At 45.0% G+C, this 26931-nt stretch overlaps 1 protein-coding gene across 1 annotated transcript in view; it reads right to left on the reverse strand.

Annotated features, from left to right (window-relative positions):
* LOC141144277 (uncharacterized) overlaps positions 1 to 26931 on the reverse strand; it is a 93028-nt gene that overhangs the window by 14983 nt on the left and 51114 nt on the right. Inside the window, exons 5-9 of the mRNA XM_073629830.1 lie at positions 23813 to 24061; positions 13890 to 14028; positions 9863 to 9975; positions 4421 to 4534; positions 1879 to 2013 (exon numbers count right to left, since the gene is read on the reverse strand). Of these exons, the coding sequence (XP_073485931.1) occupies positions 1879 to 2013; positions 4421 to 4534; positions 9863 to 9975; positions 13890 to 14028; positions 23813 to 24061 (750 nt within the window). The remainder of the gene's footprint in view (positions 1 to 1878; positions 2014 to 4420; positions 4535 to 9862; positions 9976 to 13889; positions 14029 to 23812; positions 24062 to 26931) is intronic.

Here is a 26931-nt window from a genome sequence, read left to right on the forward strand (position 1 = left end):
TGTGACAGCAATAAAAGTGTTCAGAATTTTTTTTTTTTAAAGGGACAATGTTAAAAAACAAAAAATAAATAAAATAAATAAATAAAATTAAAAATAAATAAAATAATTTTTTTTTAAAGCAAACCCGTCCCCGCGCGCTCGCGAAGCAAAGAAAACGCATGCGTAAGTCGCTCCCGCATATGTAAATCACACATGTGAGGTATCGCCGCGATCATAAGAGTGAGAGCAATAATTTGAGCAAAAGACCTCCTCTGTAACTCTAACCTGGTAAACGTTACATTTTTTTAAAGCATTGCCTATGGAGATTTTTAGGTACCATAGTTTGTCGCCATTCCACAAGTGTGCAATATTTCAAAGCGTGACATATTACATGTCTATTTACTCGGTGTAACATCCACTTTCACTTTATACAAAAAAATGGGCTAACTTTACTGTTTATTTTCTTTTTAATTTTTAATTCATGAAAGTGTCTTTTTTGCCAAAAAATTGCGCTTGAAAGACCACTACGCAAATACCGTGTGACATGAAATATTGTAACGATCGCCATTTTATTCTCTAGGGTCTCTGCTAAAAATATATATATATATATATATATATATATATATATATATATATATTAATTAACTAAGTAACTTTCTAGCAAAAAATACAGATTTTAACTTGTAAGCAACAAATGGGCGAGTCCTGAATTCTGTGTGAATGGAAACAGATGAGGGACTCAGCAGCGCGCCCACATGTGTGTGTCCACCAAGGAGAGCACTTCTCCAACGTGGACACTCGATGCAGGGAGGAGCCACCAGCACCGCTGAGGGACCCCAGAAGAGGAGGATCGGGGCCACTCTGTACAAAACGAACTACACAGTGGAGGTAAGTATGACATGTCGGTTATTTATTTATTTTTTTAAACAAGGGTTTACAACCCCTTTGAGTCAAAGCTTTTGAAATTAAATTCACATGTTAAAATCCTTATGAGATTTTAGTGATCCCCTTTAACCACTTGATTACCAGCCTGTAATGAGTGGCAGATTACCAAAATGGCAGAGTAGGTAATTGGCCTATGGGCCAAATAATATTGATTTGATCTTGAAAGAAAATTACTGATCACACACAGTGGAAGACTAGAGATGAAGGGATTAATGGTCAGATGGGCACAAAGAAGGAGGTGAAAGGGTTAATATGCAGGTCACATAGAGACACCATGGAGATAGTATGTGTTGTACAGGGGGGGGGGAGGGGGGCATGAAAGGTTTTAAAAAGAAAAGGTCCCTGACTCCCTGTGTCACTGAAACAAACTGAATGATCTGCAGCTGAGGCTGCTGATCCATTCATTCTTTCCCTATTCACAAGTACTCGTTCTCCCTCTGTCCCCTGTTGTGGGGGGAAAGCAGAGGGATCAACACTATAAACAATACAATGTGATTGTATTGATCACAGTGATCACATGGTACCCAACCCTTTGGATTGGCTTAGTACAGAGTCTCTGTGTATAAATGGCATTGGGATAAATATAGAGTCATGATCCAATGTTTAAAGATATCCCCTGGCAGAAAAGGGATTAACCAGACTTGGGTTCCATGGTGCACCTTCAGAGATCTAGGCAGACTGAACGTATCGGATATAGCACTAGTGAGGCAGAAGAACACTCCCAATATAAGCTTTGCTTTTCAGAGTCTGAATAATTTGCTTTGTACACATATAGGAATATATTTATAAGTCAGTGAATGTGACTTTCACCAAGGTAGATGTATCTTCCTGTTGCGTCTGTTTTATATGACAGTAATTGATTCACCTGCAGTGAATGTCACATACACGGCTTTATAAATATACTGTATACTGTGTATGTACACATACTCTATGCAAGGTGTACATTATGTTTACCTCTCCAGGTATGCTGAAAGCTCTAATCAATATAAAGTCTTCATCACAGGTACTTTTTAAATAATGAGGAATCCCGATAGGGAAATAGATCACATCCCCTTCAACAACATCGCATTCTGTGCCGGAGATAGCTACCTGGTGAAAACAATACATATGTTTAGTTAAAGAAAACAGTTAACATTTGTATATGACCCATAATTACAGAGAGTTAATTAGGGGACTTCCTAACAGCAAAATTTAACTAGGAATCTCGGTAGATAAAACATAATCTCATGCCCCAAGGAGCATACAATCTTATACATATTTTATTGTCATAAACACTCTCTAGTTACAATTTTTGGGTAAAAGACAACTGAACTTTATAATTGTAACCCTTAGGCTCCATTCACTCGAAAATGCCGCAAATCCCAGGACGCCCTTGCAATCCCCACTATTTTGAATGGCACCAAATCGCGGCGCGATTTTTCCACGATTGTTGCCCGACGAATCGTGGTAAAAACGCGCAAACAGCATAGCAGGATGCCCGAGGCCCAAAAGAAGTTCTTGTACTTCTTTTAGGCGTCAGGTGTCCAACGATTCTGTTTGTGTGTTTTTAATGCGATTTGTCAGCTAACAATCACGGCAAAATCGTGCGTTTCTGAATCGCGGCCAGAATCACGGCGATTCTGCCAGCAAAACGGCGCGCCATGGTGTGAATGGAGCCTAAAGCTATACCGGGATAGATAAGCAAAAAGTAGCACATCAGCTAAAAGTCTTAAACATTCTATGTCACAAGGCATTGGGCTCCTTCTGGTTTTGTCAAATGGGTTTGGACACCCCTCCAAATTACTGGGTACAGGTGAAGGGTACTGCTAGTCCATCATGTATTTCCAAACTTATGGCCACAGTTTTGGTGTTCTGATGCTGTTTTCTGTTCCGGTATGACCACTGTGGTCAAAGCCAGGTCTATAAAGAAATATTTGGATGAGTTTGGTGTGGAGGAACTTAAGTGGCCTGCACATAGCCTTCCTCAGTGGCCTCAGCTTTATTGAACACCTTTGAGATGATTTGGAACATCAAGTACAAGCCGGGATTCCTTGTTTTACACCAGTACCTGACCTCACAAATGCTCTTTTGGTTGAATGGGCTCATATTCCCACGGACACACTCCAAAATCTTTTGGAAAGCTTCCCAAAAGAGTGAAGGCTGTAATACAGTGGCGGCTTTTTTTTGGGGGGGGGGGCAGCAAACAATACACCCACAACCCCCCTCCCCGGGTCACTCAGTCATTAGTCAGGGCCCTGCACTTACCCCATCTTGTGGGCAGCGCTCCGGCGTTCGGCTGCTTTCTTGGTTCCCCTGCATCTGCTTCCTCCTCCTCCCGGTCGGCCAATCTGATTGGATCTCCTTCCGGGCCAATCAGGTGATGGGTCTCAGACCCGCTTCCTGATTGTCCGGTAGGAGAATCAGTGTTACAATAGCAAATATTAATTCGCTATTGTCACACAACTGGGTGGGCTTCGGGTGCATTGCTCTGCGCCACGAGCCCACACTTTTTTAAGCCAATTAGAGCCCCTAATCACTTAAAAAAAAAAAACCCTGATTGGAATCCGTGCTTCTGGCACCCTGCATGTAGATCAGGGGGCTGGACGCATGGATAGGGGAGGGCGGCGCCCGTGCGCCCCTAATGGACGGGCTGCCACTGCTGTAATAACCACAAGGGCAGCTGGTGGACGGATGAGTCAACTTCATTAATTCATCCATGGTTTTGGAATGAGATAACCTAAAACACCGATCTTACAGAAGACAGAGACCATTTTCTTCAGAAAAGGTAAGGATTTAAAAATCCCAGCATGGGTACTGACATAGCTTCAAGTTCTTATTTGCATATTGCTCAACTGCAAGCTTCCAGTATATTTTTGCTCTATTGTATGAAACTAGAGATGAAAACCCATATGAACAAAGGGAAAACATATAAAATGTTGGTATTATTTATTAACCAGAAATCATAAACAAATTGATCTTTTAATTTATCCAGTACTATATGTAGGCAAGTGCAGTCTGCTCAACCACAGTGATAGTGCAGAGAGAGAGAAAACCAGGAAGAACAGTTTCTCTATGGTTTCCTGGGTCACTGGGGCAGCGATCTGGTTGGATGCTGACAGCCCATATGACCCTGGTGACCATCTTGGGTCAGGCAGAATCTATTTAAGACCCTGGCTCCTGGGTTTGGCATGCATTCAGCATGTGTGTAGGAATCGGCAAGCCATCTGTCAGGGACAGTATTAGCGGTAGGGAAAGGTTCCAGATGAGTAGGGAGTGCTTAGGGTTCCAACTATACAAACAAATGGCAACCAACCCTCCAGGCATACCTACCCTGAATCTATCCATTATTATATATGTGCTCCAACTTGGAGACTTTCACATTATAGAGTAAGTACTGCAGTGACATGGCTGCTGCTGCTGCTTACGCATGTATTTGCAAATGTGTGCAAACTAAACCCCTGTCTTTAACATGAACTGTAGACTACTCAAGCTTTTTTTATCCACTGTATTTACGTACCTTTCCACAACCTTTGAGTACATAGGCCATTTCATGTGCATTTAGATTATAATATGGTCCCAAGAGGCCAAATGACTTTAGGGTCACCACTCCCAAGCTAAGTGTATTTGGATACTGAAAAAAAAAAAATCAAGTTGCATCAGTTTAATTTCCCGAAGCAAGATACAAGGTTGCAAAGCACAGAATTATGCAACAAGATGCTAATTTTATTGAGAAACATGTTGATGACTTTTATAAAAGTGAGATGAAACCTACATACTGTGAATCAAATGGACTTTCTAACCACAAGCAATAATAATAGTTTTAGTTGTTTTCTGGATTTGCATTTTATATTGCATTTTGTTGAGTTTTATATTCAATTTTTTATTATATATACAAAAAAATTATTTCAAGAAAAATTCATTCTTGTTTCAGTACGCTTCCTATCCTACGGCCCCCTCCTATACGCCCCCTGTACAAAGCAACCCAAGACCGTTAAGGTGATCACTGCCCCTCATAATCATTTACTTACCTTACTATCAGACCACTGGCATTTATTAACAGATCACCATGTCCTAAGGAAGTACGTCAGACCCAGCCCGGGACAGGTAATTCGTAGGGCAACCTCACTTGGAGATAGGCTTACCAGCAGCCACTATCGGGCGGAGTCGTGGGGGGCCGTTGGGCCCCCGCAGCCCCTTCCATTGTGGCCATTTTGCATGATGCCCTTGGGTCCAAGAGGGTACAACATTTATACTACCAAATGGAGAACTTTTCTCCTCTCCCACACATGCCAACTGTGGTACGAGAGGAGTTATCTACTTGATGGTGTGCACATGTAACGCATTTTACGTGGGCAAGACCATCAGAGAGCTGCGCCAGAGAATAGGGGACCACCTATATTACTTCTCCAATGGAAAACTCACTATGGTGGTGTGACAGACCTAGCCGGGAGAGAGACTTTTGGAGGGGACTGAATGCTAGCCTCTTGCCGATCGATCATGGGCCCTGGTATTTGGGGGAACGGTGCTCTTTGTGAGCTGTGTGCCTGGGGACCCTTGATGTGGTATTACTGTGGATTCGGGTCCTGGTCCCCCAGGACACACAGACTCTGGGGACCCTGGATTTGCCATATTAGAAATAGTGGCTGAATCATAATGCTGGGACAAATACTGTTAGGAGATGCTGATGTCAATTCCAGCTGCCTGTCTGTCTGTTGCCTGCTAGAATGTGTATTGTAAATAAGTCTCTAGTATGGGATCCAAGAGTCATTAGATCCCCATTGTTGTTTGTGTTAATTAACTCTGCAATTGTGATAATGTTGATTGGGTTCTCTGAGTTACAAGACAGCCAGTCTGGCCTAAAGGTCATGTCTGAGTCATCTAGGCTGTCTAAAGGGATTAGTTAATTAGCCCATGTTAATTAGGTTTCTGGTCACAGGTGTATGTTCAGAGTAATATGAGCCGGAGGTATGCACCTCCACTTTTAGTGTATAAAAGAGCCTGTATTTTGCAATAAAAGAGATTCCTGGTTGAACTTACATACAGCCTGCCTGGTGTTTGTTCTGAGCTATCACAACTGGGTTAGAACGGCACATAGCTGTAGTTCTAGTCCCGGAGCGTCGGATGACCGAACCATCAGACGTTGCTGTAACGACACCGCGAGTATGAAAGGGGTTAAAGTCATTTAGGACATTTCATACCCAACACAAAGGCAGCTACTGAACACTCCAATCAGCCGAACAAGGAACCCATACAAATAATCCACCCCAAAAACGAGACAAGATGCTCTGTCTTCAGGGTTAAGCAGAAATCAACTCATTTATTATAACACATGAACTCAACAGATAAAATAACTCAGAGACTCTTTCCCCCCCACCCTTGGAAAAGAGGGCGGGTTAAACGGTCCAATGACAATGGACACACAGGTCAGGTGTGTTTAACATCTCATCAGTACACAGTGTTAGCAGGGAGAGCTGTTGGAAGAATCCCCCCTCCCTTCAATGCAATACACATCCTGTGATCCAAGGCAGACAAACACAAACCCCCCAATGCAATACACATCCTGTGATCCAAGGCAGACAAACATAATAGAACATTGGAACACAGCCCCACCCAAAACTAGCACAGCAAACAGTACACAACACAATGAGACAGCACACATTATATATACACACATATACAGCATTGAGTCTCTGACTAGCACAGATCATAGTGGGGTTCTCATTCACCCTGTGCCCCTATTAGTGACTCCCATCACAATGGCATATCCAGGGTCCCCAGAGTCTGTGTGTCTTGGGGGACATGGACCTGAATTTAAAGTAACGCCACCTCCAGGGTCCCCAGACATACGCTCACAAAGAGCACCGTCCCCCCAAATGCCAGGGCCCATAATCGGTTTGCAGGAAGCTAGCCATCAGTCCCCTCCAAAAGCCTCTTTTCTGGCTAGGTCTGTCACAGTTGCGATCTGCAGTCTGATTCTATAGCTGCAGAGGAGTGTCGGGAGAGTGGAACCGAGCGAGCAGGGGCTCGTTACAGGTGGGTCGCCATATAGACCTGCATCATAGGTTAAACCCGAGGTGGTTAGATTTATAGTTCTAGAGGTGATTCCAGAAGACATGCGGGGGGCAATTGGGATTGCTCAGTCCTCCAATGGGAAACCAGAGACCATATGGATTGAGCGACTCAACGCCAATGTCCTCCCAGGTTTAAATGAAGTGCTTACATATAAGCCATTTTTGTAATCTTTTTCTTCTTGTGCCTCTCCCCTTTTCCCTCCCTCCTTCCCCCCCCCTTTTCCCCCAGTTTCCCCCTTTTCCCTTTCCTCTTCATGCTGTACCAAACTGGCAGCGCCAGTGGGTTGTGTTGCATTTGTCTATTAATAAACTCTTTATTTATATAAAAAGACATATTGTTTATTGTATGTTGTTTGACCACTTGCCAACCGCCGCACACAGATGTACGTCTGCAAGATGGCATAGGCAGGCAAATGGGCGTACCTGTACATCCCTTTAAATTTGCTGCCTATTGGGCGCGCACCTGCCGCATGAACTCGATGTTTGCCGGCGGCCCGTGATTGCGGTGTGGAGAGGTAGAACGGGGAGATGTCTATATAAACAAGACATTTCCACGTTCTGCATAGTGACATGACAGGGATCTACTGTTCCCTGTCATCGGGACCAGTGATCGCTGTCATGTCAGTGGAAGCCCATCCCCCCTACAGTTAGAATCACTCCCTAGGACACACTTAACCCCTTGATCGTCCCCTCCTTTTTTAGATTCGCTTATGGACACATCCAGACCACAGACCAGATGTTTTCCTGTCAGTCCGTGCCGTGCGCCCCGATTCTTTTCCGCTGCGTTTCCGGTAGCAATGCCCCCTCAGCTCCCGAACCGGCATTGCTCGTTGCCGCCATCTTGACATCCAGTGTTTTGGTGACCCAGCCCAGTTGAGTGGTGAGTATGAGGCCTTTATGTCACTGACCTCACTTGCCAACCACCCCTCCTGCCCCGATCCATTTAGTTATTTATATATATTCACTATTTGAACATTTCTGTTATAGTTAAACCCAGTATGCATCGGCCCCTGATGAGCGAGAAGAGACTTGCGAAACGCGTAGGGCACCATCGATGCTACCCGCATGCCCATTCTGCTGGGTATCCGCAGTTGGCCATATCATGTTCATACACTGCCTCTACTCATGCATATGTACTTCTACATGTTAGATGATGTATATGTATTTATTGGATCTTGCTACTTTTTATGGATGTACAAATTAATTGCAGTGTAATTGTATTTGTTTTTTACCTATGCTGTTAACTAGGCCACTATGCCGGGTAACGCACATTCATTGCTGTTCCCATTTGTTTATACAGCCTCTGTGATAATAAATCTATTTTCATCGCATTTTTGTGTACGTTTGCCAAATCTCTCTCACCTCATTTAAAGTCCCAGGGCTATATTTCCCTCTTTTTTCGAAGTGGTTTATTTATTTATCCTTATGTTTCGTTATATAATTTACATAATGTCTTTATCTGGATGATGGCTGTAGTGCCTATGTATTGTTGCCACATCCATTGCACAATAAACGTTTTCATAGCTCTTTATCCTTCTTGTCCTATATTGCACCGTGAGTTCCTGTGGATATATGTTCAGCCAGAGGCGTTTTTTCTTCCCCCAGTGGCAGGCATGCACCTCTCCAGGGAGGGGAGTATCTCCATCTCGATGGAGAGCCTTGTTCACTCCCACCTGGATGACAGCCAATATTCTTGTCACATCACCATATGGTCACACGCGTGCGCATACTCCGCGCATGCGCAATGCGGAGAGATGGATCCCGTGACGTCACACACCAGCGCCAGCCGGCTGGAGGGCGTGTGATACAGGAGACACATAAAAGGACGCATTGAGTGGCTTCCATTCAGGTGGCTGAATAATTGCGGTACAAGTGGTACCTGAATCTGTCCTCTGATATCAGTCTCTTATAATTCCCTGCACAGCTGCATTCTGGGAGGATGGAGAGGCAGGATTACAAGCCACTAAGGCTGCATTCACACTTCAGTGCTTTGAATCGCGGGCCGGTTTTCCGTGATTTGAAAGCGCCGACGTGTGAATGACAAATCTCATGTGGGATGTCATTCATTTGAATGACACCTTAAATTGCAGTGCGGGTCTGCCACGATTGCCTCACAATAAATCGCGCTGCAATCGCGGGAACCCATGGGAAGCAAATTGTCCCAAAAAAGTTCAGGAGCTACTTTTGGGCGACATGCTTGCCACAATTGCAGCGAGGCAATCGCGGCAGACCCGCACCGTGGTTTAAGATGTCATTCAAAAGAATGTAATCCCAAATGCGAGTGACATATGATTACGATTGTCATTCACACATCGGCGCTTTCAAATCGCAGGCTGAATCGTGGCAAATCTGCCAGCGATTCAAAACGCTGAAGTGTGAATGCAGCCTTAGGCTGTACTGCATTACAGACCGCTGTCCGTCTAACAATGTGAGCTTCCCAGGAGGAGGAGAGAGCAAAGTGATGACCCTATCAATGTGCAGCTGCTCATTCATTGTCCAATCACAGACTGAGGCGGGTTTTAGACCAGGCTGTATTGCTAAACTGCAGAGTAGTCTGCAGATAAGTCTACGGGAGTGTAGCACTGGGCTGTTCTGTCTAGCAGGGGTGCATGCAGCTCAAGATTGGTTGAGAAGAATTACAAATCTTCTGGCAGGCAAACAGTTACCATCTATATACATCAACTGTGTATTCACTTTGCCTTGAGTTCAGTTCATATGCATTTGTCATCTGCACCCAACCAAGGAAAATGTATAACATCCTGAATATGCATGGCATACAGTTTTTTTTTTTTTTTTAACATCGATTACAAATGTGAAACTTCCACTAAATAAACTAAAATGCATTTATTAACCTATTTGGAAATTCGGAAGAAAAAATTGTGCCTTACCGAGAATATGGAATTGCCATAGATGATGGTATTTCGGGTCAGTTCTGTAGTGTTCTCATAGTAACGAGCACTGGTTGTTGTTATTATATTGTTATACACTAATTTCCTTCCACCTAAAATGAAACACATAATGCAACTACTGTATAGCAGGGAAATATTTTAAAGTGATCTGTATAAGACCTCTTTCACACTTGTGCGACTTGTCCTTGCGACTTGGGATTGCAAAGTTGCATGACGAGTCGTACTCCATGATTTCCAATTAGTATCATTCATATCTGTGCGTCTTCAAGTCGCACCGACTTCAAAGTAGTTCCTGTATTGCTTTGGTCCGACTTTGATGTGAGTTGAGGTCCATAGACAACAAGTTTACACAGGCATTCCCTCAAATCGCGGCAAAATCGTGTCAAAATCGCGGCAGCGAAGAAGCGGTAAAATCGCGGCAAAATCGCACAACTTTGAAGTTGCCGTAGTGTGAAAGGGGCCTAAAAGGTTGAAGTACTTTTTTTTTTTTTTGTTAAAGCGGTGTGGTAGAAGGAAGTATTGTATAGGGTAGGAATAGAGACTAATGCCCCGTACACACGGTCGGATTTTCCAACGGAAAATGTTCGATGGGAGCTTGTTGTCGGAAATTCCGACTGTGTGTAGGCTCCATCGGACATTTTCCATCGGAATTTCCGTCACACAAAATTTGAGATCTGGATCTCAAATTTTCCGACAACAAAATGCGTTGTTGTAAATTCCGATCATGTGTACACAATTCCGACGCACAAAGTTCCACGCATGCTCTGCATCAAGCAGAAGAGCCGCACTGGCTATTGAACTTCCTTTTTCTCGGCTCGTCGTATGTGTTGTACGTCACATTTCCAACAAGATTTGTGTGACCGTGTGTATGCAAGACAAGTTTGAGCCAACATCCGTCGGAAAAAATGCATGGATTTTGTTGTCGGAATGTCCGATCGTGTGTATGCAGCATAAGACAAAGACAGAGCTGTACGATTCCAGGTGGGAATGATTGCTCCCTTCAACCTTGTGGTGCAGGTGCAGCCCACAGCCTGAATAAGAGCCAATGGTTCAAGAAAGGTTGACCGCACGCCCAGGTATGAAGCAGTGATGATTACTTTATTGAAGATAAAAATCCATCAAGATACATCATAAGACATCATGAGACCTCTATGCAGGCATGGCAAGATTAATGTGTTTGACCCCGGCCCTATAATCCTATGTGCAGTCTCAGTCAATAAATGCAGAATCCCCATGTATCCAGCTCAGCACAGAGATATCAAGTCATCATACCCTTTAAAGCAGCCTTTCCCAACCTTTTCAACACAGAGGAACCCTTGAAATAGTTCCTCGGTCTCAGGGAACCCCTGATAAAATTTAGAAATCTACAACTCATGATACATTAGTGTGATGGTCAGTGAGAAGAATGGTCCTTACATTTGTGGTCATTGGGAAGAATTACCTCCTTACAGATAGTTAAAAAGATCAATGGTGTCAGTGGGAACGTATCTGAGAGGCAGAAATTGCCCAATGCTGAAGGAACCCCTAGTAACCTCTGGAGGAACCCTAGTTGAGAATCACTGCTTTAAAGCTTCGTACACACGATCGGATTGTTGGCAGACAAAGCGTCCGAAGGGCGTGTGCCGTGAACTTGTCTTGCATACAAACGGTACACAATTGTGGGCCAACAGACACGAACGGAGTGACGTACTTCGTGGAATTTCAGCTCTTGAGCGCCACCCTTTGGGCACCTTCTGCTAATGTCGTGTTTGTGAGCATTGATTCCGAGCATGCGTGTTTGTACTTTGGACTTTTGTGTGACGGACTTGTGTACACACACGATAGGAAAATGTGACAACAGACCGTTGTCCGCCGAAAATTTACTAGCCTACCATCCAACATTTGTTGGCGGAAAGTTGGCCAACAATTGTCTAATGGAGCGTACTAACGGTTGGATTTTAGGCTAACAGTCTTTCATCACACAATTCCCTGCCAAAAATCCGATCGTGTGTAGGAGGCTTAAGACTGGGTTCACACTTATGCAAATTGGATGCTGGTTTCCCCGTATCCAATTCACATTACAGGAGAGCATGACCGGCTCTCTATGGATGTTCACACATCTTCGGCTGCAGTCTGCATTAGGAAAGGGTCCTGTGTGTCTTTGGCTTCCAAATCAGGTGTGAATTCAGCAGAAATTTGGACCTGATTCTCACCTGAATCGGTGAACAGGATGCACCGGACCCCCTGCTGTGAGCTGAGGCCGCAGCATGTGTGAACCCAGCCTAATATAGAGAAATGTGGTCATCCAATGCTTTCTGTTAAGTAAAGTTACTGTAGAAGTGTGCTTAAGTATCTAATCTAAAAGCATCTATTCTATAAGTATCTTATATATATATATATATATATATATATATGAAGTAAGTAGCTATAGTATAAAGTATTCACTCTATAAGTATCCTATTTATAAAAATTGTTAAGTATCTATTCTATAGGTATCTACTCTATAACTACACTATATTGTCAAAAGTATTGGGACAGCTGTCTTTACACGCACATGAACTTTAATGGCATCTCAGTCATAAGCCTCGCACACACGCTAAGATTTTCGGACGACCGAACGTCCGTTTTTCGTGGCTAGTCTCATATTGTAGGTGAAGAGATTACTGACGTTACGAAAATTTTCGTATGGCAGAATACAACGTCAGAAGTAATGTGTTGAATAGTTTTGTATGTATTTTTTTGTTTCTGAGTATGTGTAGTCTTGCTCTTACGAAAACCGTACTAATGAAACGAAAATCAGACGTTGAGTTCACATCCGACAAAAATGTTATAGTCTGCATATCCAGCTTTTGTCTGACGAAAAAGCCAAATCGGCTGTCGAAAGCACCGTACTAATGATCCGAAAATCGTCAGCTCGTCGTACAAATTTTTCCATCCGATTTTTGTATCATGTGTACGGGCCTTAAATGCCAAATTCCACCCCCCCCCCCAAAAAAAATTAAAATTCCACCACCCAAAAAATATTTCCCCTCTTAGCACAAATCCTCTTCCCCCATCCCCCCTCCCAACACAAATCCCCCCAAATCACCACTCCTAGCACACCTCCCCAAATTTGCCCTACTAGAACAATTCTTACCCCCTTCTGCCTCCCAAATTCCCCTTCTCAACACAAACCCCCTCCCCCTTAATCTCCTTGTGGTCCCCCCAAACATGATACCACAGTGCCCAGGACAGCCCTGAGTTCATTTAACACTGCCCTCTTTCCACATGGGCAATGCTGCTGTCCAAACCTGTCCCTGTTGCCCCTCTATCCAGAATAGAGACAAACTAAGACAGGAAGTGTGTTAGTGGCCGAAACACCAGGTGAAAATGAAGGAAAAAGGCCTAAAAGAAAACGAATGCCTTTTGTTGTTGGGTTTAATACTGCTTTAAAATATCTATCTTATTCTGTAAATATGGATGTTGCACACTAATGCCCCATACACACGGTCGGATTTTCCGACGGAAAATGTGTGATAGGACCTTGTTGTCGGAAATTCCGACCGTGTGTAGGCTCCATCACACATTTTCCATCGGATTTTCCGACACACAAAGTTTGAGAGCAGGCTATAAAATTTTCCGACAACAAAATCCATTGTTGGAATTTCCGATCGTGTGTACACAAATCCGACACACAAAGTGCCACGCATGCTCAGAATAAATAAAGAGATGAAAGCTATTGGCTACTGCCCCGTTTATAGTCCCGACGTACGTGTTTTACGTCACCGCGTTCAGAACGATCGGATTTTCCGACAACTTTGTGTGACCGTGTGTATGCAAGACAAGTTTGAGCCAACATCCGTCGGAAAAAATCCTAGGATTTTGTTGTCGGAATGTCCGATCAATGTCCGACCGTGTGTACGGGGCATAACACTTCCTGTATGCTGGATGTAATTCTCAGTATCATTTCTTATTCTGTATGTATTGACTCTTATTTTGTCCTGTATGCTGGGTTATACATTAATTACAACATTTCAGTATTTCTTACCTTCCATGTCCAAAAAATACTTCCAGACAATGTTAGGTGGAGACTGGGGGTAGTATCCTTGGACAGAACCCAGAGTAATTATTTGAGGTTGAGAAATGCTACGTTTCAAAGCTTGAATTAAATCCAATCCAGACAGGGGCTTTAAAGACACAAATGAACAAAATGCTATATTTTAAAAACGGTAAAGTGTTTTTTTTTTTGCCTGTAGGAAGGGGATAACGTATCCTCTTAGTGTAGACTCTCCTTACAAGAAATTACCTTTTAACACCCCCTGTATTGGGTGGGTGGAGTCCTGTGGATTATACGGGTTTACATGTGCTTTGGGGAGATTGCAGCACCAAGAAGGGGGTCCCTGGATAGCCCTATATTACTGTAGGTCCTAGCAAAGCAATGACTATGTGGGACATCCTACAGTATCTCACAAAAGTGAGTATACCCATCACATTTTTGTTAATATTTTATTCTAATATTTTATTCTATCTTTTCATGTGACAATACTGAAGAAATGACACTTTGCTACAATGTAAAGTAGTTAGTGTACAGCTTGTATAACAGTGTAAATTTGCTGTCCCCTCAAAATAACTCAACACACATCCATTATTGTCTAAACCGCTGGCAACAAAAGTGAGTACACCCCTAAGTGAAAATGTCCAAATTGGGCCCAATTAATTTCCCTCCCCGATGTCATGTGACTCGTTAGTGTTACAAGGTCTCAGGTATGAATGGGGAGCAGGTGTGTTAAATTTGGTGTTATCTCTCTCACTCTCTCATGGTCACTGGAAGTTCAACATGGCACCTCATGGCAAAGAACTCTCTGAGGATCTGAAAAAAAGAATTGTTGCTCTACATAAAGATAGCCTAGGCTATAAGAAGATTGCCAAGACCCTGAAACTGAGCTGCAGCACGGTGGCCAAGACCATACAGCGGTTTAACAGGACAGGTTCCACTCAGAACAGGCCTCAGCGTGCTCAGCGTCATATCCAGAGGTTATCTTTGGGAAATAGACGTATGAGTGCTGCCAACATTGCTGCAGAAGTTGCAGAAGTTGAAGCGGTGGGGGGTCAGCCTGTCAGTGCTCAGACCATACGCCGCAAACTGCATCAAATTGGTCTGCATGGCTGCCGTCCCAGAAGCCCGCAAACAGTTTGCTGAAGACAAGCGGACTAAGGATATGGATTACTGGAACTTGGTCCTGTGGTCTAATGAGACCAAGATAAACTTATTTGGTTCAGAAGGTGTCAAGCGTGTGTGGTGGCAACCAGGTGAGGAGTACAAAGACAAGTGTGTCTTGCCTACAGCAAGCATGGTGGTGGGAGTGTCATGGTCTGGGGCTACATGAGTGCTGCCGGCACTGGGGAGATACAGTTCATTGAGGGAACCATGAATGCCAACATGTACTGTGACATACTGAAGCAGAGCATGATCCCCTCCCTTCGGAGAGTGGGCCACAGGGCAGTATTCCAACATGATAATGACCCCAAACACACCTCCAAGACTACCACTGCCTTGCTAAAGAAGCTGAGGGTAAAGGTGATGAACTGGCCAAGCATGTCTCCAGAACTAAACCCTATTGAGCATCTGTGGGGCATCCTCAAATGGAAGGTGGAGGAGTGCAAGGTCTCTAACATCCACCAGCTCCGTGATGCCGTCATGAAGGAGTGGAAGAGGACTCCAGTGGCAACCTGTGAAGCTCTGGTGAACTCCATGCCCAAGAGGGTTAAGGCAGTGCTGGAAAATAATGGTGGCCACACAAAATATTGACACTTCAGGCCCAATTTGGACATTTTCACTTAGGGGTGTACTCACTTTTGTTGCCAGCAGTTTAGACATTAATGGCTGTGTGTTGAGTTATTTTGAGGGGACAGCAAATTTACACTGTTATACAAGCTGTACACTCACTACTTTACATTGTAGCCAAGTGTCATTTCTTCAGTGTTGAAAGAAATGAAAAGATATAATAAAATATTTACAAAAATGTGAGGGGTGTACTCACTTTTGTGAGATACTGTACATGCCCATCTGAAAAATATAATTGCTGAGAGACTATTTATAGAAACTCAGTTAAAGAATACATTTCATAAATTATATTCAGGGATGCCATGGAGCAGCGATGCAACATTTCTTTAAATAACATGCTTGGGGTTTGCCCTGAATCAGTGAAGTGGAACATCAGTGTGATGTATTCTAAGAACAAAATGTGATTCAATTGCCGGCAAAATGACAGCTCCCGGCTGTTTCGTTCTGTTTGTGAACAAAATGGCCAGGGTTTCCCCTCATCTATACCAGACCTTTCAAATCAAGTATGGATTTTAAAATTGGGGTCCCTCCCAAACAATCCACCATGGATTTATGATAAGGACAAGGGCCTCTTCCCTACAACCTTGGCCTGGTGGTTGTGGGGGTCTGTGTACAGGGGGGTTATCAGAATCGGAAAGCCCTGTTTAACAATAAAGGTTCTCCCAGATATCGCCCCCCCCCGTGCCCCCCTCTCGGGATGGGTTTTGCAAGCGCTGTTCGTGCCTGTACGGACGCCCGGGGCAGCACATAATTGTCTGCCTCCGGTGCCCGCGCCCCGCTCACATTATCCGGCCTCCTTTAATCCATCGGCGGATGGATGCTGACGGCGCCCTGGGATCGCCCAATCCACGGCGCTCCGTCCTCCCATTGGCCATGCGGGGGTCGATGTGTCTGAGCGTGCGCGCGCGGTGCACGCCGGAACACGTAGTTTCCGGGGCGCCGCTCAGCGCGCATGCGCGGACGCCCTCTATTTGCGTCCGCACACCTGATCACTATCTGATCAGGTGTGGGGGGTATTTTAGTAACCGGCCAGTCCCTCGTTTCACATGCTGGACGAGGGACGTGCCTGTAATTGTTACCACACACAGCAACCAGGTAATCCAGGATTATCATTACATTATTAACATTCTATTTAAACCTTACCCTTTACTTAGCCTTCAACTACTTTCTTTAGGATCCACCATCTTGGAGTTACCATCTATCTCCTTGGCAATCCTCAATATTGACTTCTTAATAGTCACATATCCTGCTATACGGCCCACCAGGTAAACCATTTCCTGTTCTTTAATTAGCTTTCTAGCTCCACATTACACAGTTCTTTGATTCCTAACACAGTCCTTATTCATCTCTTCCCCTTCAGGACTCACTGTTACTGCTGCCTTCCCTAAAAAAATTCTTTCATGTGCATACAAATTATGCAAACATCAAAGTTTGTTATTTGCTTTACAATGCACTTTATTAGGTAAGTCTTTTTCCTGTGCGATCCTTCCTTCCATTTTTATGATGACTATCAGGCCTATCTGTAAAACAAACCCATTTTTCCATATAGGTCATTTATCAATTGATTGCCAACCTTGTCAACCGTCCTGCTGTGTCTGCGTATTCACTTACAGGCGCCTCTCCCCTCCTCTAATCAACTGCTTTTTAATCAATAGCGTGAGTTTTTTATCGTTTTTTTGCTCCATGTAACCGATATATAATCGCATCACTTCCTGTGCCCTCTTTTGTTCAATATATACCCAACATCTACTCACCTATTTCTAATGCATTCCTTTGCCAGGTCTACTGCGTGCCCCCTGCAGGCACAATACACGGCGCAGCCTGCCCTTCCCCCTTGGGTGACATTTTTCGTGCCCTCCTCGGGTGTCGGTCTTTCAGGTATGTTTGCGGCATCGGGGCTATCGGGACCGCCTCTCTGCGATATTGTTCAGCCACAATGTTCTATTACCCAGTTATGTATTGAACATTTCTTTGACAGATATGCCTGTTTGTTTATAGTTTGTTCATATCATGTTTTCTGTATCCCTATGTACAGACTTCTCTATACCCAATTTGAGCTCCTGTTCCCTGAGGAAGCCAATGTCTTGGCGAAACATGTAGGAAACCGAGCCCCTATTTTTGATGGCCATTTCCATCTTGCCTACTCTACTGCATTTTTGGGTCGCACGCAATTTATAAGTCTGTCTTAGGCGTTAACCATTTTAGTATTTCTGTATGTTTGTAACATTACTAATAAAATTTTGTAACTTTGTCATTTTAAATCCTCTCTTCCTTTTTGCCTTATATGACCCTAGCACCGCTATAATCCCCTGTCCCTTTATCTACTAGCTACCTAATTATTTTTGGGATGAGGTGCTGTATCCAATTGTACCATCTAGCCACCACCATTTTTCCTTTATGTTACAACTGTGTGTGGCTGCCTGTCTTTAAAATCATATGATCAGCTTCTCAGTGCTGAGGATCATGTCTCTATTCAGAGGAGGTGAGCGCTGCAGGGGAACCAGAGAAGCGGGGGTGGGGGGGAGCCAGAGGAGCACGGGAACCAGAGGAGCATGGAGGGGGGAAAGGAGCACATAGGGGACAAGAGGAGCAGGGGGGGACAGAGGAGCAGGAGGGATCAGAGGAGCATGTGAGGGACCAGAGGAGCATGGGGAAACAGAGGAGCATGGGGGTACCAGAGGAGCAGGGGAGGAACAGAGGAGCAGGGGGGGACCAGAGGAGCAGGGGGGGACCAGAGGAGCACAGGGTTACAGAGGAGCATGGGGGGGAATAGAGTAACATGTGGGGGACCAGAGGAGCATGTGGGGGACCAGGGGAGCATAGGAGGGGAACCAGAGGAGCACCAGAAGCACATGTGTGGGACCAGAGGAGCAGAGGGGGTACCAGTGGAGCATGGGGGACACCAGAGGAGCATGGTGGGAATAGAGGAGCAGGGGGGAAACAGAGGAGCATGTGGGGGACCAGAGGAGCACGGGGGGGGACCAGAGGAGTACAGGGGGGGACCAGAGGAGTACGGGGCACCAGAGATGCATGTGTGGGATCAGAGCAGCAGGTAGGGTACCAGAGGAGTGTGGGGGGGGACAGAGAAGCAAGGGGGGACCAGAGGAGCATGTGAGGGAGGAGACAGACAGCTGACTCAACAGATATGGCCTGAGAGTTTCTCACTTTCCTGCCTAATCTTGTCACGTTACGAGGGGGGGGCGCCAAACTGATTCTTTGCCCTGGGTGAAAGAATTCTAGCTTTGCCACTGCCCCCCTATTATAATAAGTAAGGGGTACATAGGGGTAAAAAGAAAATGTAAAGTGTAATTTAAAAGACAAACAGTTTTTGACAAGTTTAGAATTTTAAAAAAAATCCAACGATGCACATCCAACATCAATCATGTCATCCGATGTAGATCCTTGTCAATTATGATGCCTACCGACCTGCCGAAATAATTAAAAAAAGCTGTCCCCTGACAAATCTTATCCTGTCTCTTCACTCCTGCTAAATGATAGGAGGGGTGAGGTCTCCTGATTACATCATTGACCTTTTTTTTTGTGAGGTCCACCTTAAAATAATAAAATAATACCAGACCTGAAGTGCCTGGTATGAATTGGGGGGGGGGGGGGGGGGACACCTGTGCCATTTTTTTTTTATTTAACCCCAGCTCCTTTGCTTACATGACCAGCCATGCAATTGAACGGGGGCCAGTGGCACCACTGGTTACATATTGGACTGGTTGTTTTGGACTCAGTAGTGCCTGCACCCGCCAGCACCCTTAACAACTACTGAAAGCAAAAAGATGTCTTGTATAATAGCAGCAAAAATACTACTTTTTAGCTGACTGCTAATTAAATCCATAATAATGGGGCCCATTGCTCCCAACTAATCTTTTGAAACCCCAAGTGTAATGCAAACAAGCTCAGGAAGTCGACATTTGCATAAAATTTCCAATGGTCACTAAAGGCAATTTAAGATAGCAGAGAAGTGCAGGGAAGGTAGATACGGGCTTATGCTGCCTACTCTACTCTCTTTGTATTAGAATAAGAATCAACATTTTTTTAAGTTTTCTGAACATTTTATCTACCGTGTGTTTTACAAAAACAGCTTTCTGAAAAATATGTTTTTAACCACTCCATAACAGCAGAAGTATACATTACAAATATATACACCTGACCTGTCAAATAGTGATTGGAGGTTTGCCAAAATTTTCTTCGACACCAGTAACTCTACCTTCCCTGCCTCTTAATTATGTTATAATGTTTATGCCGCCCTTAGTCACAATGAGAAGGCTGAGGTTCTTGTCTCACAGATGTTTAATGTACATTTTGAGTTCTTACACCGACACATCAACACCAAGCCACTTTCTATGGGGGAACTCTTGCGGGCTTGCTCCTGAGCCACCCTGTCTGCATCTATTGACAAAGATAGAGTGGTAGGGCCTCGACCCCCTTTCCCTCATCACAGAATTTGATTGACAGCAATAGGAGTTAATGGCTCTCAATCTGCTCAGTGGGAGGGAGAGAGCTTAGAGAGAGACTGCTCTCATGCACATCACTGGATCGAAATCAGGCTCAGGTAAGTATAGGGGGGCGGCAGGGGGATCCTGTGACACAGGCAAAAAGCAAAGCTTGACAGTGCCCCTCACTCCTGGAATTGCCTCCCCTTTTTGCTAGTGTCCATAGCTGTTGGATCTTTCTTCTCTCTGCTGAGAAAGCCTTTTCTTCCTTACTGTATGAATTTCTACTTGAACTGCCTTCCTCTGCTGATCCTCAGTGCTCTATAGCAGTGGTAATTTTCCAGATTCTGGTTCTTATTGATGTTTCCCTTGCAGAGGCAGAATACCCGGACCCCAGTGAAAGAACAGACTACCTTTAAGCTGATTTGGCACTGGATTCCAGCTGTGGTGCTCACTTTGACAGGTGGTTGCATTTGTGAATTAGCTTGTGGGGTGCTTTACAGGTCCAGGGCTGTGGTCTTCTCCCTAAGACTCTATTGGATATGCCTCTTCTGGATAAGGTGAAGACCGAGCCAGTTTTCCAGCTTTGCTCCCCAAATGAGTTAGTGTCTTTATTGGGGGGGTCCCCTGGTTCTGTCTCCCTGCTTTTTGAGGCACAAGAGATACTGAGGAATAATACCCGATGGAAGAGAGTTTTGCAAGAAGTCCGATCTGTGGATCCTGCAGTGTCTTATTTAAATAGAGCCGTTACTGTAGTGTTGGATGATGTACTGGTGTTTAAGGCCCCTGCAGATTAAAAAACTTGAGTTCCTTTGTAAGGTCTCCTTTTCCTGGGCCAGTGTGGTCGTGCAACTTGCCACTGCATCCATGGGAGTGTGTCACGCTCTTCTGGTATGGGCAGAGTATATGGTAAAAGAACCTGGAGCCTTTCAGTCTGACTCATGGGCCAGACAGCACTTGGAGCTCTCCCCAGGACCATTGCGCTTTTGCTTTGATGGATTGGGAGAGTCTCTCCAGCAACTTTTGCGCCTAATGCCATTGAACATGAGGCAAGTACTGCAGCTAGAATGCTGGTTAGCTGAACTTCCCTGCAATAAGCAGTTGGAATGCATGCCAATCGAGGATGAACACGAGTTTGTGGTTCTGCCTTTTGGCATAGCCATGGGACCGCAAGTTTTCACAAAGGTGCTGGCCCCATTCTTAGCTCTTCTGTGAGTCAGGGGTTCCCCAGTCAAAAGATGGCCTCAGGGTTAATGTGCAGCAGACAGCGCAAGTCCTGCAGGAGTTTTGGCTGGGTCTTCAATCTCAAGAAATGGACCCTGAAGCCATCATACCACCTGAAACATCTAGACCTTGTCCTGGACATGACCCTGGAACAACCTTAGTCCACAGTGAAGGAGATGAGTTTCCTGAATACCATTACATTTGTTTCTGCATGAAGGTGCTGGGTTTGATGGGAGCCTCCTTTAAGGCAGTAAAAATACCTATTCATACCTATTCACTCTGTGTTATTGACAGCTAGACAGACGTGGGCCATATTTAACTCCTACAGCACCCATCTGATCCATATATAATAAAAATGGACCCCAGAGTCCCAAAGAACCCTTGTGCTGCTGCATTGGATGCACAGCTGGTATGTTTTCCCCATGTGGTTTACTGGTTTTATGCAAAGACATTAAAAGGTCTTGACAAAATAGTGTTTAATCACACATAAGACAGTAAATATTCCGAATAATGCATGTTATTTTTTAGAAACCTAATTTCTGTGTAAAGAGTATAAATAAATATATGTATATTGGGAAAGCAAACTATTATATTTGTACAATTGTTGATAGGTTGTACACCCTCTCTATTTGTTCTGGTGACCATTGCCACACACCTTATCTTCCACAAAGGAGCCCTCTTCTGTTTGTGGGCAAAACCTACCTGTCTCCAGTGGCTCGGGTTACCTGCTCTAAGCTATCAGGTGCCTTTTCTCTACCAAAACTGGCTTTCCCAGGGTCAATTACCATATTTACACTGTGTTTACACTGTTTTTTTATTCTATGTCAGTCTTTTTCAACCAGGGTGCCTTCAAGTTTCTGCAGGGGTTCCTTCACAAGTTCACAACATGCCTAAAAGTTGCCCAAAAATTGTATACAAGCCAGCAGATGGATGAAGCCTGCCTTTGAGTTAAAAGCTTTTCAGTGTGCACCATTGCAACCTTCAGCTGCCGGCGTCCTAACAACAAATGACGTCATCGATTGATAAGGAGGACGTCAGGGGCCTACACAGCATCTTGTTTGACCCTTTCCATCAGCACTGGGGTCACATTAGCTGAGTGAGAGAGAGAAACTGAGGGTTAAGAGAAATCATGGAAAATTAGTCAGTACCAGTGTTCTTGGAAGAATAAATCACCCCTAATGTTGGGTGTCCTACATGTGTGGATGTTGCTGTTTTATGTAAAACTATTAGTTTCGTCTTTTACATTTTAGAACGGGCCTCAAGATGCAGAGTTTTAACCCCCTTGCCAACCAGCCCCTGCAGTTATACTGCGGCAGGATGGCCCCCCTGGGCGAACCGGCGTAGCTGTACGTCAGTTCGCCTTTTGACTACTTGGGGGTGCGCCCGCGCCACCGGAGCCAATGCGCATGCCTGGTGGTTGCAATGACCATTGGGCACCCGCAATTGCTCCACACAGAGACAGAATGGAGATCTGTCAATGTAAACAGACAGATCTCCGTGCTGTCAGGGGTGAGGAGAGCAATCTGTTGTTCATATTAAGTATGAACAACAGATCGCTCTCCTCACCCAGGCAGTACCATCACCCCACAGTTAGAATCACTCCCTAGGTAACACAGTTAACCCCTTGATTGCCCCCTATTAACCCGTTCCCTGCTAGTGACATTTACACAGTAATCAGTGCATGTTTATAGCGCTGATCACTGTATAAATGTCAATGGTCCCAAAAATGTGTCAAAAGTGTCCAATCTGTCCGCCATAATGTCGCAGTCCCGATAAAAATCGCAGATCACCGCCATTACTAGAAAAAAAAAATGCCATAAATCTTTCCCCTATTTTGTAAACGCTATAACTTTTGTGCAAATAAATCAATATACGCTTATTGCGATATTTATTACCAAAAATATGTAGAAGTTTACATATCGGCCTAAACTAAGGAAAAAATTTGCTTTTTAAAAAACAAATTGGGGATATTTATTATAGCAAAAGGTACAAAATATTGTGTTTTTTTCTAAATTGTCGGTCTTTTTTTGTTTATAGCACAAAAAATAGAAACCGCAGAGATGATCAAATACCACCAAAATAAAGCTCTATTTGTGGGAAAAAAGGACGTCAATTTTGTTTGGGTTCAATTGTCAGTTAAAGCGATGCAATGCTATATCGCTAAAAATGGCCTGGTCATGGAGCAGCCAAATCTTCCGGGGCTGAAGTGGTTAAAGGGTGCCTTGACTGACAAAAGTTTGAACAACACTGATCTATGTATTTGTCTCTACTCCTTAGCAGGTGTCCAGAGTCTCAGGAAATAGATCTCTATATAGCTCTGAACTAAAAAGTGGTTTTAGATATGGTGATAGTATGAAAACCTGAATACTGTAGGAACAGGTAACCTTACCTTTTTGCTACTGTGAGGTTTAACAGTTGACAAATCTAGAGCAGAATACCCAGTGGCAAAGGATGACTTACCTTGAGTGTCCTCATCAGTATATCGTTATCAGTTTCAGAAAACAACACGTCTAGCTCGGTGGTGAAGAATTCCTCAGAAGTTGAAAAATAAAGAGCCACAGTGGCCTCTGTGTCCCCAATATTCTTTATCCAGTGTATGCTGAGCCTGGGCACAAAGAACACCTGGCCACATGTAACAGTGAATGTCACAACTTTGCCACTTATATTTGATTCCTTTCCTCCTTCTATTATACCGACCCACACTGTTCCCTTGAAAACAAAAGAAAAACTATTGTAAAATGTTTACATACAATACAGTCTCTAAAATTGGATGAGGTCAGGACTCTGTGCAGGCCAGTCAAGTTCCTCCACCCCAAACTCGCTCATCCATGTCTTTATGGACCTTGCTTTGTGCACTGGTGCCCAGTCATGTTGGAACAGGAAGGGACCATCCCCAAACTGTTCCCACAAAGTTGGGAGCATGAAATTGTCCAAAGTGTCTTGGTATGCTGACGCCTTAAGAGCTCCCTTCACTGGAACTAAGGGGCCAAGCCCAACCCCTGAAAAACAACCCCACATCATAATCCCCCCTCCACCAAATGATTTGGACCAGTGCACAGAGCAAGGTCCATAAAGACATGGTAATCAGTGGGAGGAATAGTACCCCATCCTTGGTGCCAGTGGGTGGAATAGTGCCCCATCCTTGGTGCCAGTGGGTGGAATAGTGCTCCATCATTGTTGTCAGTACGAGGAATAGTACCCCATCATTGGTGTCAGTGAGAGGAATAGTGCCCCATTGTTGCAGTCAGTGGGAAGAATAGTGCTCCATTGTTGATATCAGTGCAGGAATTATTGTCCTATTGTTGGTGTCAGTGGGAGGAATAACACTCCACCATTGGTAATCAGTGGGAGGAATAGTGCCCCTTTTTTTATATCAGTGCATAAAGTATTGTCCTATTGTTGGTGTCAGTGGGAGGAATAGTGCCCCACCCATCATTGGAGCACAGGTGTGTCAGGAGGAGGCTGTCTCTGGAGCTGCTGCTGATCTGTGTGAGAGGGGACTGGTGAGGAAATCTATCCCAGCTCTCCTGGCCCCTTTCTGGGGAAGCCATGGAGGCCAGCAGGGCCTCTCCTGCTGGAAGCTCCCAGCCATCTCCTGGGCCATCAGGTAACATGCCTGCTCCTGCACAAGCCATGGCTGGGGATCTCTCTACCCCTGGTGAAGATGAAGGCTCAGAGGCCATCCGGGAGCGAGTGGTGGCCGGGATTAAAGTCCTGAATAGAGAAAGAGACAAGCTGTACAAGCTCAGAGCCGAGGTGAAGCGCTTGAGAAGGCAGCGTGAGGGCTTACATAGCCAGAAACGTGGATCCATGGATCCGGAGATCCAACTGGCCAAGGTCCGGGTGGAACACCAGGAGACCATTGTGGCCATGATGGAAGGCAGAGATGGGCCCTTCAAAGAAAAATTCTGTAATGACAGAAGGTTTGCCAGGATGACAAAGATGGAGGTGGAGGAGGAGACCCCCAGTTCAGACCCCCTGTCCCCTCAGGGAGAGGTAAGCAGCCCCATGCCTTCCCAGGACTCAGGAGGCATGCTCAAGGTAATCCAGGCAATGGAGTCTCCTTTGCGGGGTGATCAGCTGGTGTTCCATGAGGAGGACATAACAGATAATGTGCCTGACAAGGTAAAGCCCGTCAAGCCCCATGTGGTGCATAAAACAGTTTTTGTGACTGATACTGACAATGTGCCCAGTGACAATCAGGCTGCTAGTCCTATGTGTAGCAATGCTGTGCCTGCTGATGCTGCAGTACAGCAAAGTTTGCATTTAAAAAATGACATTCCTGCAGATGAACTGCAACATTCAGCAGAGCCTATTAACCCCCATTTAGCTGAATCTGAAGCTGTTTGCCCCAAACCTGCTGAAGACTCTACAGCACAGCTTCAGGAGACAGCTGGCATTGCAGCAGAAACTGTGACTATTCCTGATAAGAATGTGGATATTTGTGTGACTGATAAAAATCATCCCAGTACAAGTGTGATGAACAATGGTCCCAGTACAAGTGTGATGGACAGTCCTACCAACTCCGTTCAAGTAGTGAATAATAATAGTAATGTACAGACTGCTGTAACTTCAGTGTGGGGCCTTGGCCCTGATAAACCCACGTTTGCTCAGGTGGTACGCTCTGCTCCTGGTAGCTCCGCCCCCAAGCGGGGTTTCCCCCTGCAGCCTACCACTTTGGGCACCCCGGGATCTGGTCTTGGGTCTCTGGCTTCTGCTGGGGCTCCGAGAAGAAATGTGGTAATTCTCAAATGGGAAGGTGGTGCGATCCCTCCAGCACGGCGTGCAGTGGTGGATTTGATTTTAGAGATGGGTTTTGGGGCAAATGATCTGTATGCTCTAATACATGTAGCTGGGACACGGGATTATACCATTAGTTTCACCAGGCCAGAGGGTCTTGACCTGTTCTGGGAGCGATATGAGGCTCGGTGCAGGTCAAGACCTGAATGGGAAGGTCTGGCCCCAGTTGCGGTTTCGCAAAGGTCAACGGTGAAAAAGATAACCATCATACTCACTAATGAGAGTGTTCCTGCTCGGGACCTAGAGGTCTGGTTAAGGAACTATGGTGAGGTTTTGACTAAGCCCAGCAAAATCCTTGATGAGCGTAACATCTGGACTGGGGGTTGGTCGGTTACAGTCAGGTTGGCCAGGGATGGGAATGTTGTCCGTCACCTGCCCTCCTCAGCTTTTATAGGGAGGGATAGGATGACTATTTTCTAGCCCTGGTCAGCCGAAGCTGTGTCACCGCTGTGGAGAAAAGGGGCATTTGAGCTCTTCCTGTTCAGCCTTGATATGTTCAGTGTGTCGGGGTCAGGGTCATATGGCTAGGGACTGCACCGAGATGATCAGGTGCAACCTGTGCCTGCGCCTTGGCCACCCCTACAGCAGGTGTCCTGAAGCCTGGCACAATATGGAGAAGGAGGTAATTGATGACATGTCAAGGCTGGACAGGATGGAGGGTGAGGCCCCTGGTGTACCATCCTCCTCTGGGGTGACCGTCTCCCCTGGTCCTGCTCAGGATCCCTCCCCAGTTCCTGTGGCCACCCCTCCTGTGTCTGTAAGTATTCCTTCTGTATCTG

Source organism: Aquarana catesbeiana, linkage group LG01, assembly GCF_042186555.1.
Source record: "Aquarana catesbeiana isolate 2022-GZ linkage group LG01, ASM4218655v1, whole genome shotgun sequence".
In the NCBI taxonomy this organism is placed as follows: domain Eukaryota; kingdom Metazoa; phylum Chordata; class Amphibia; order Anura; family Ranidae; genus Aquarana; species Aquarana catesbeiana.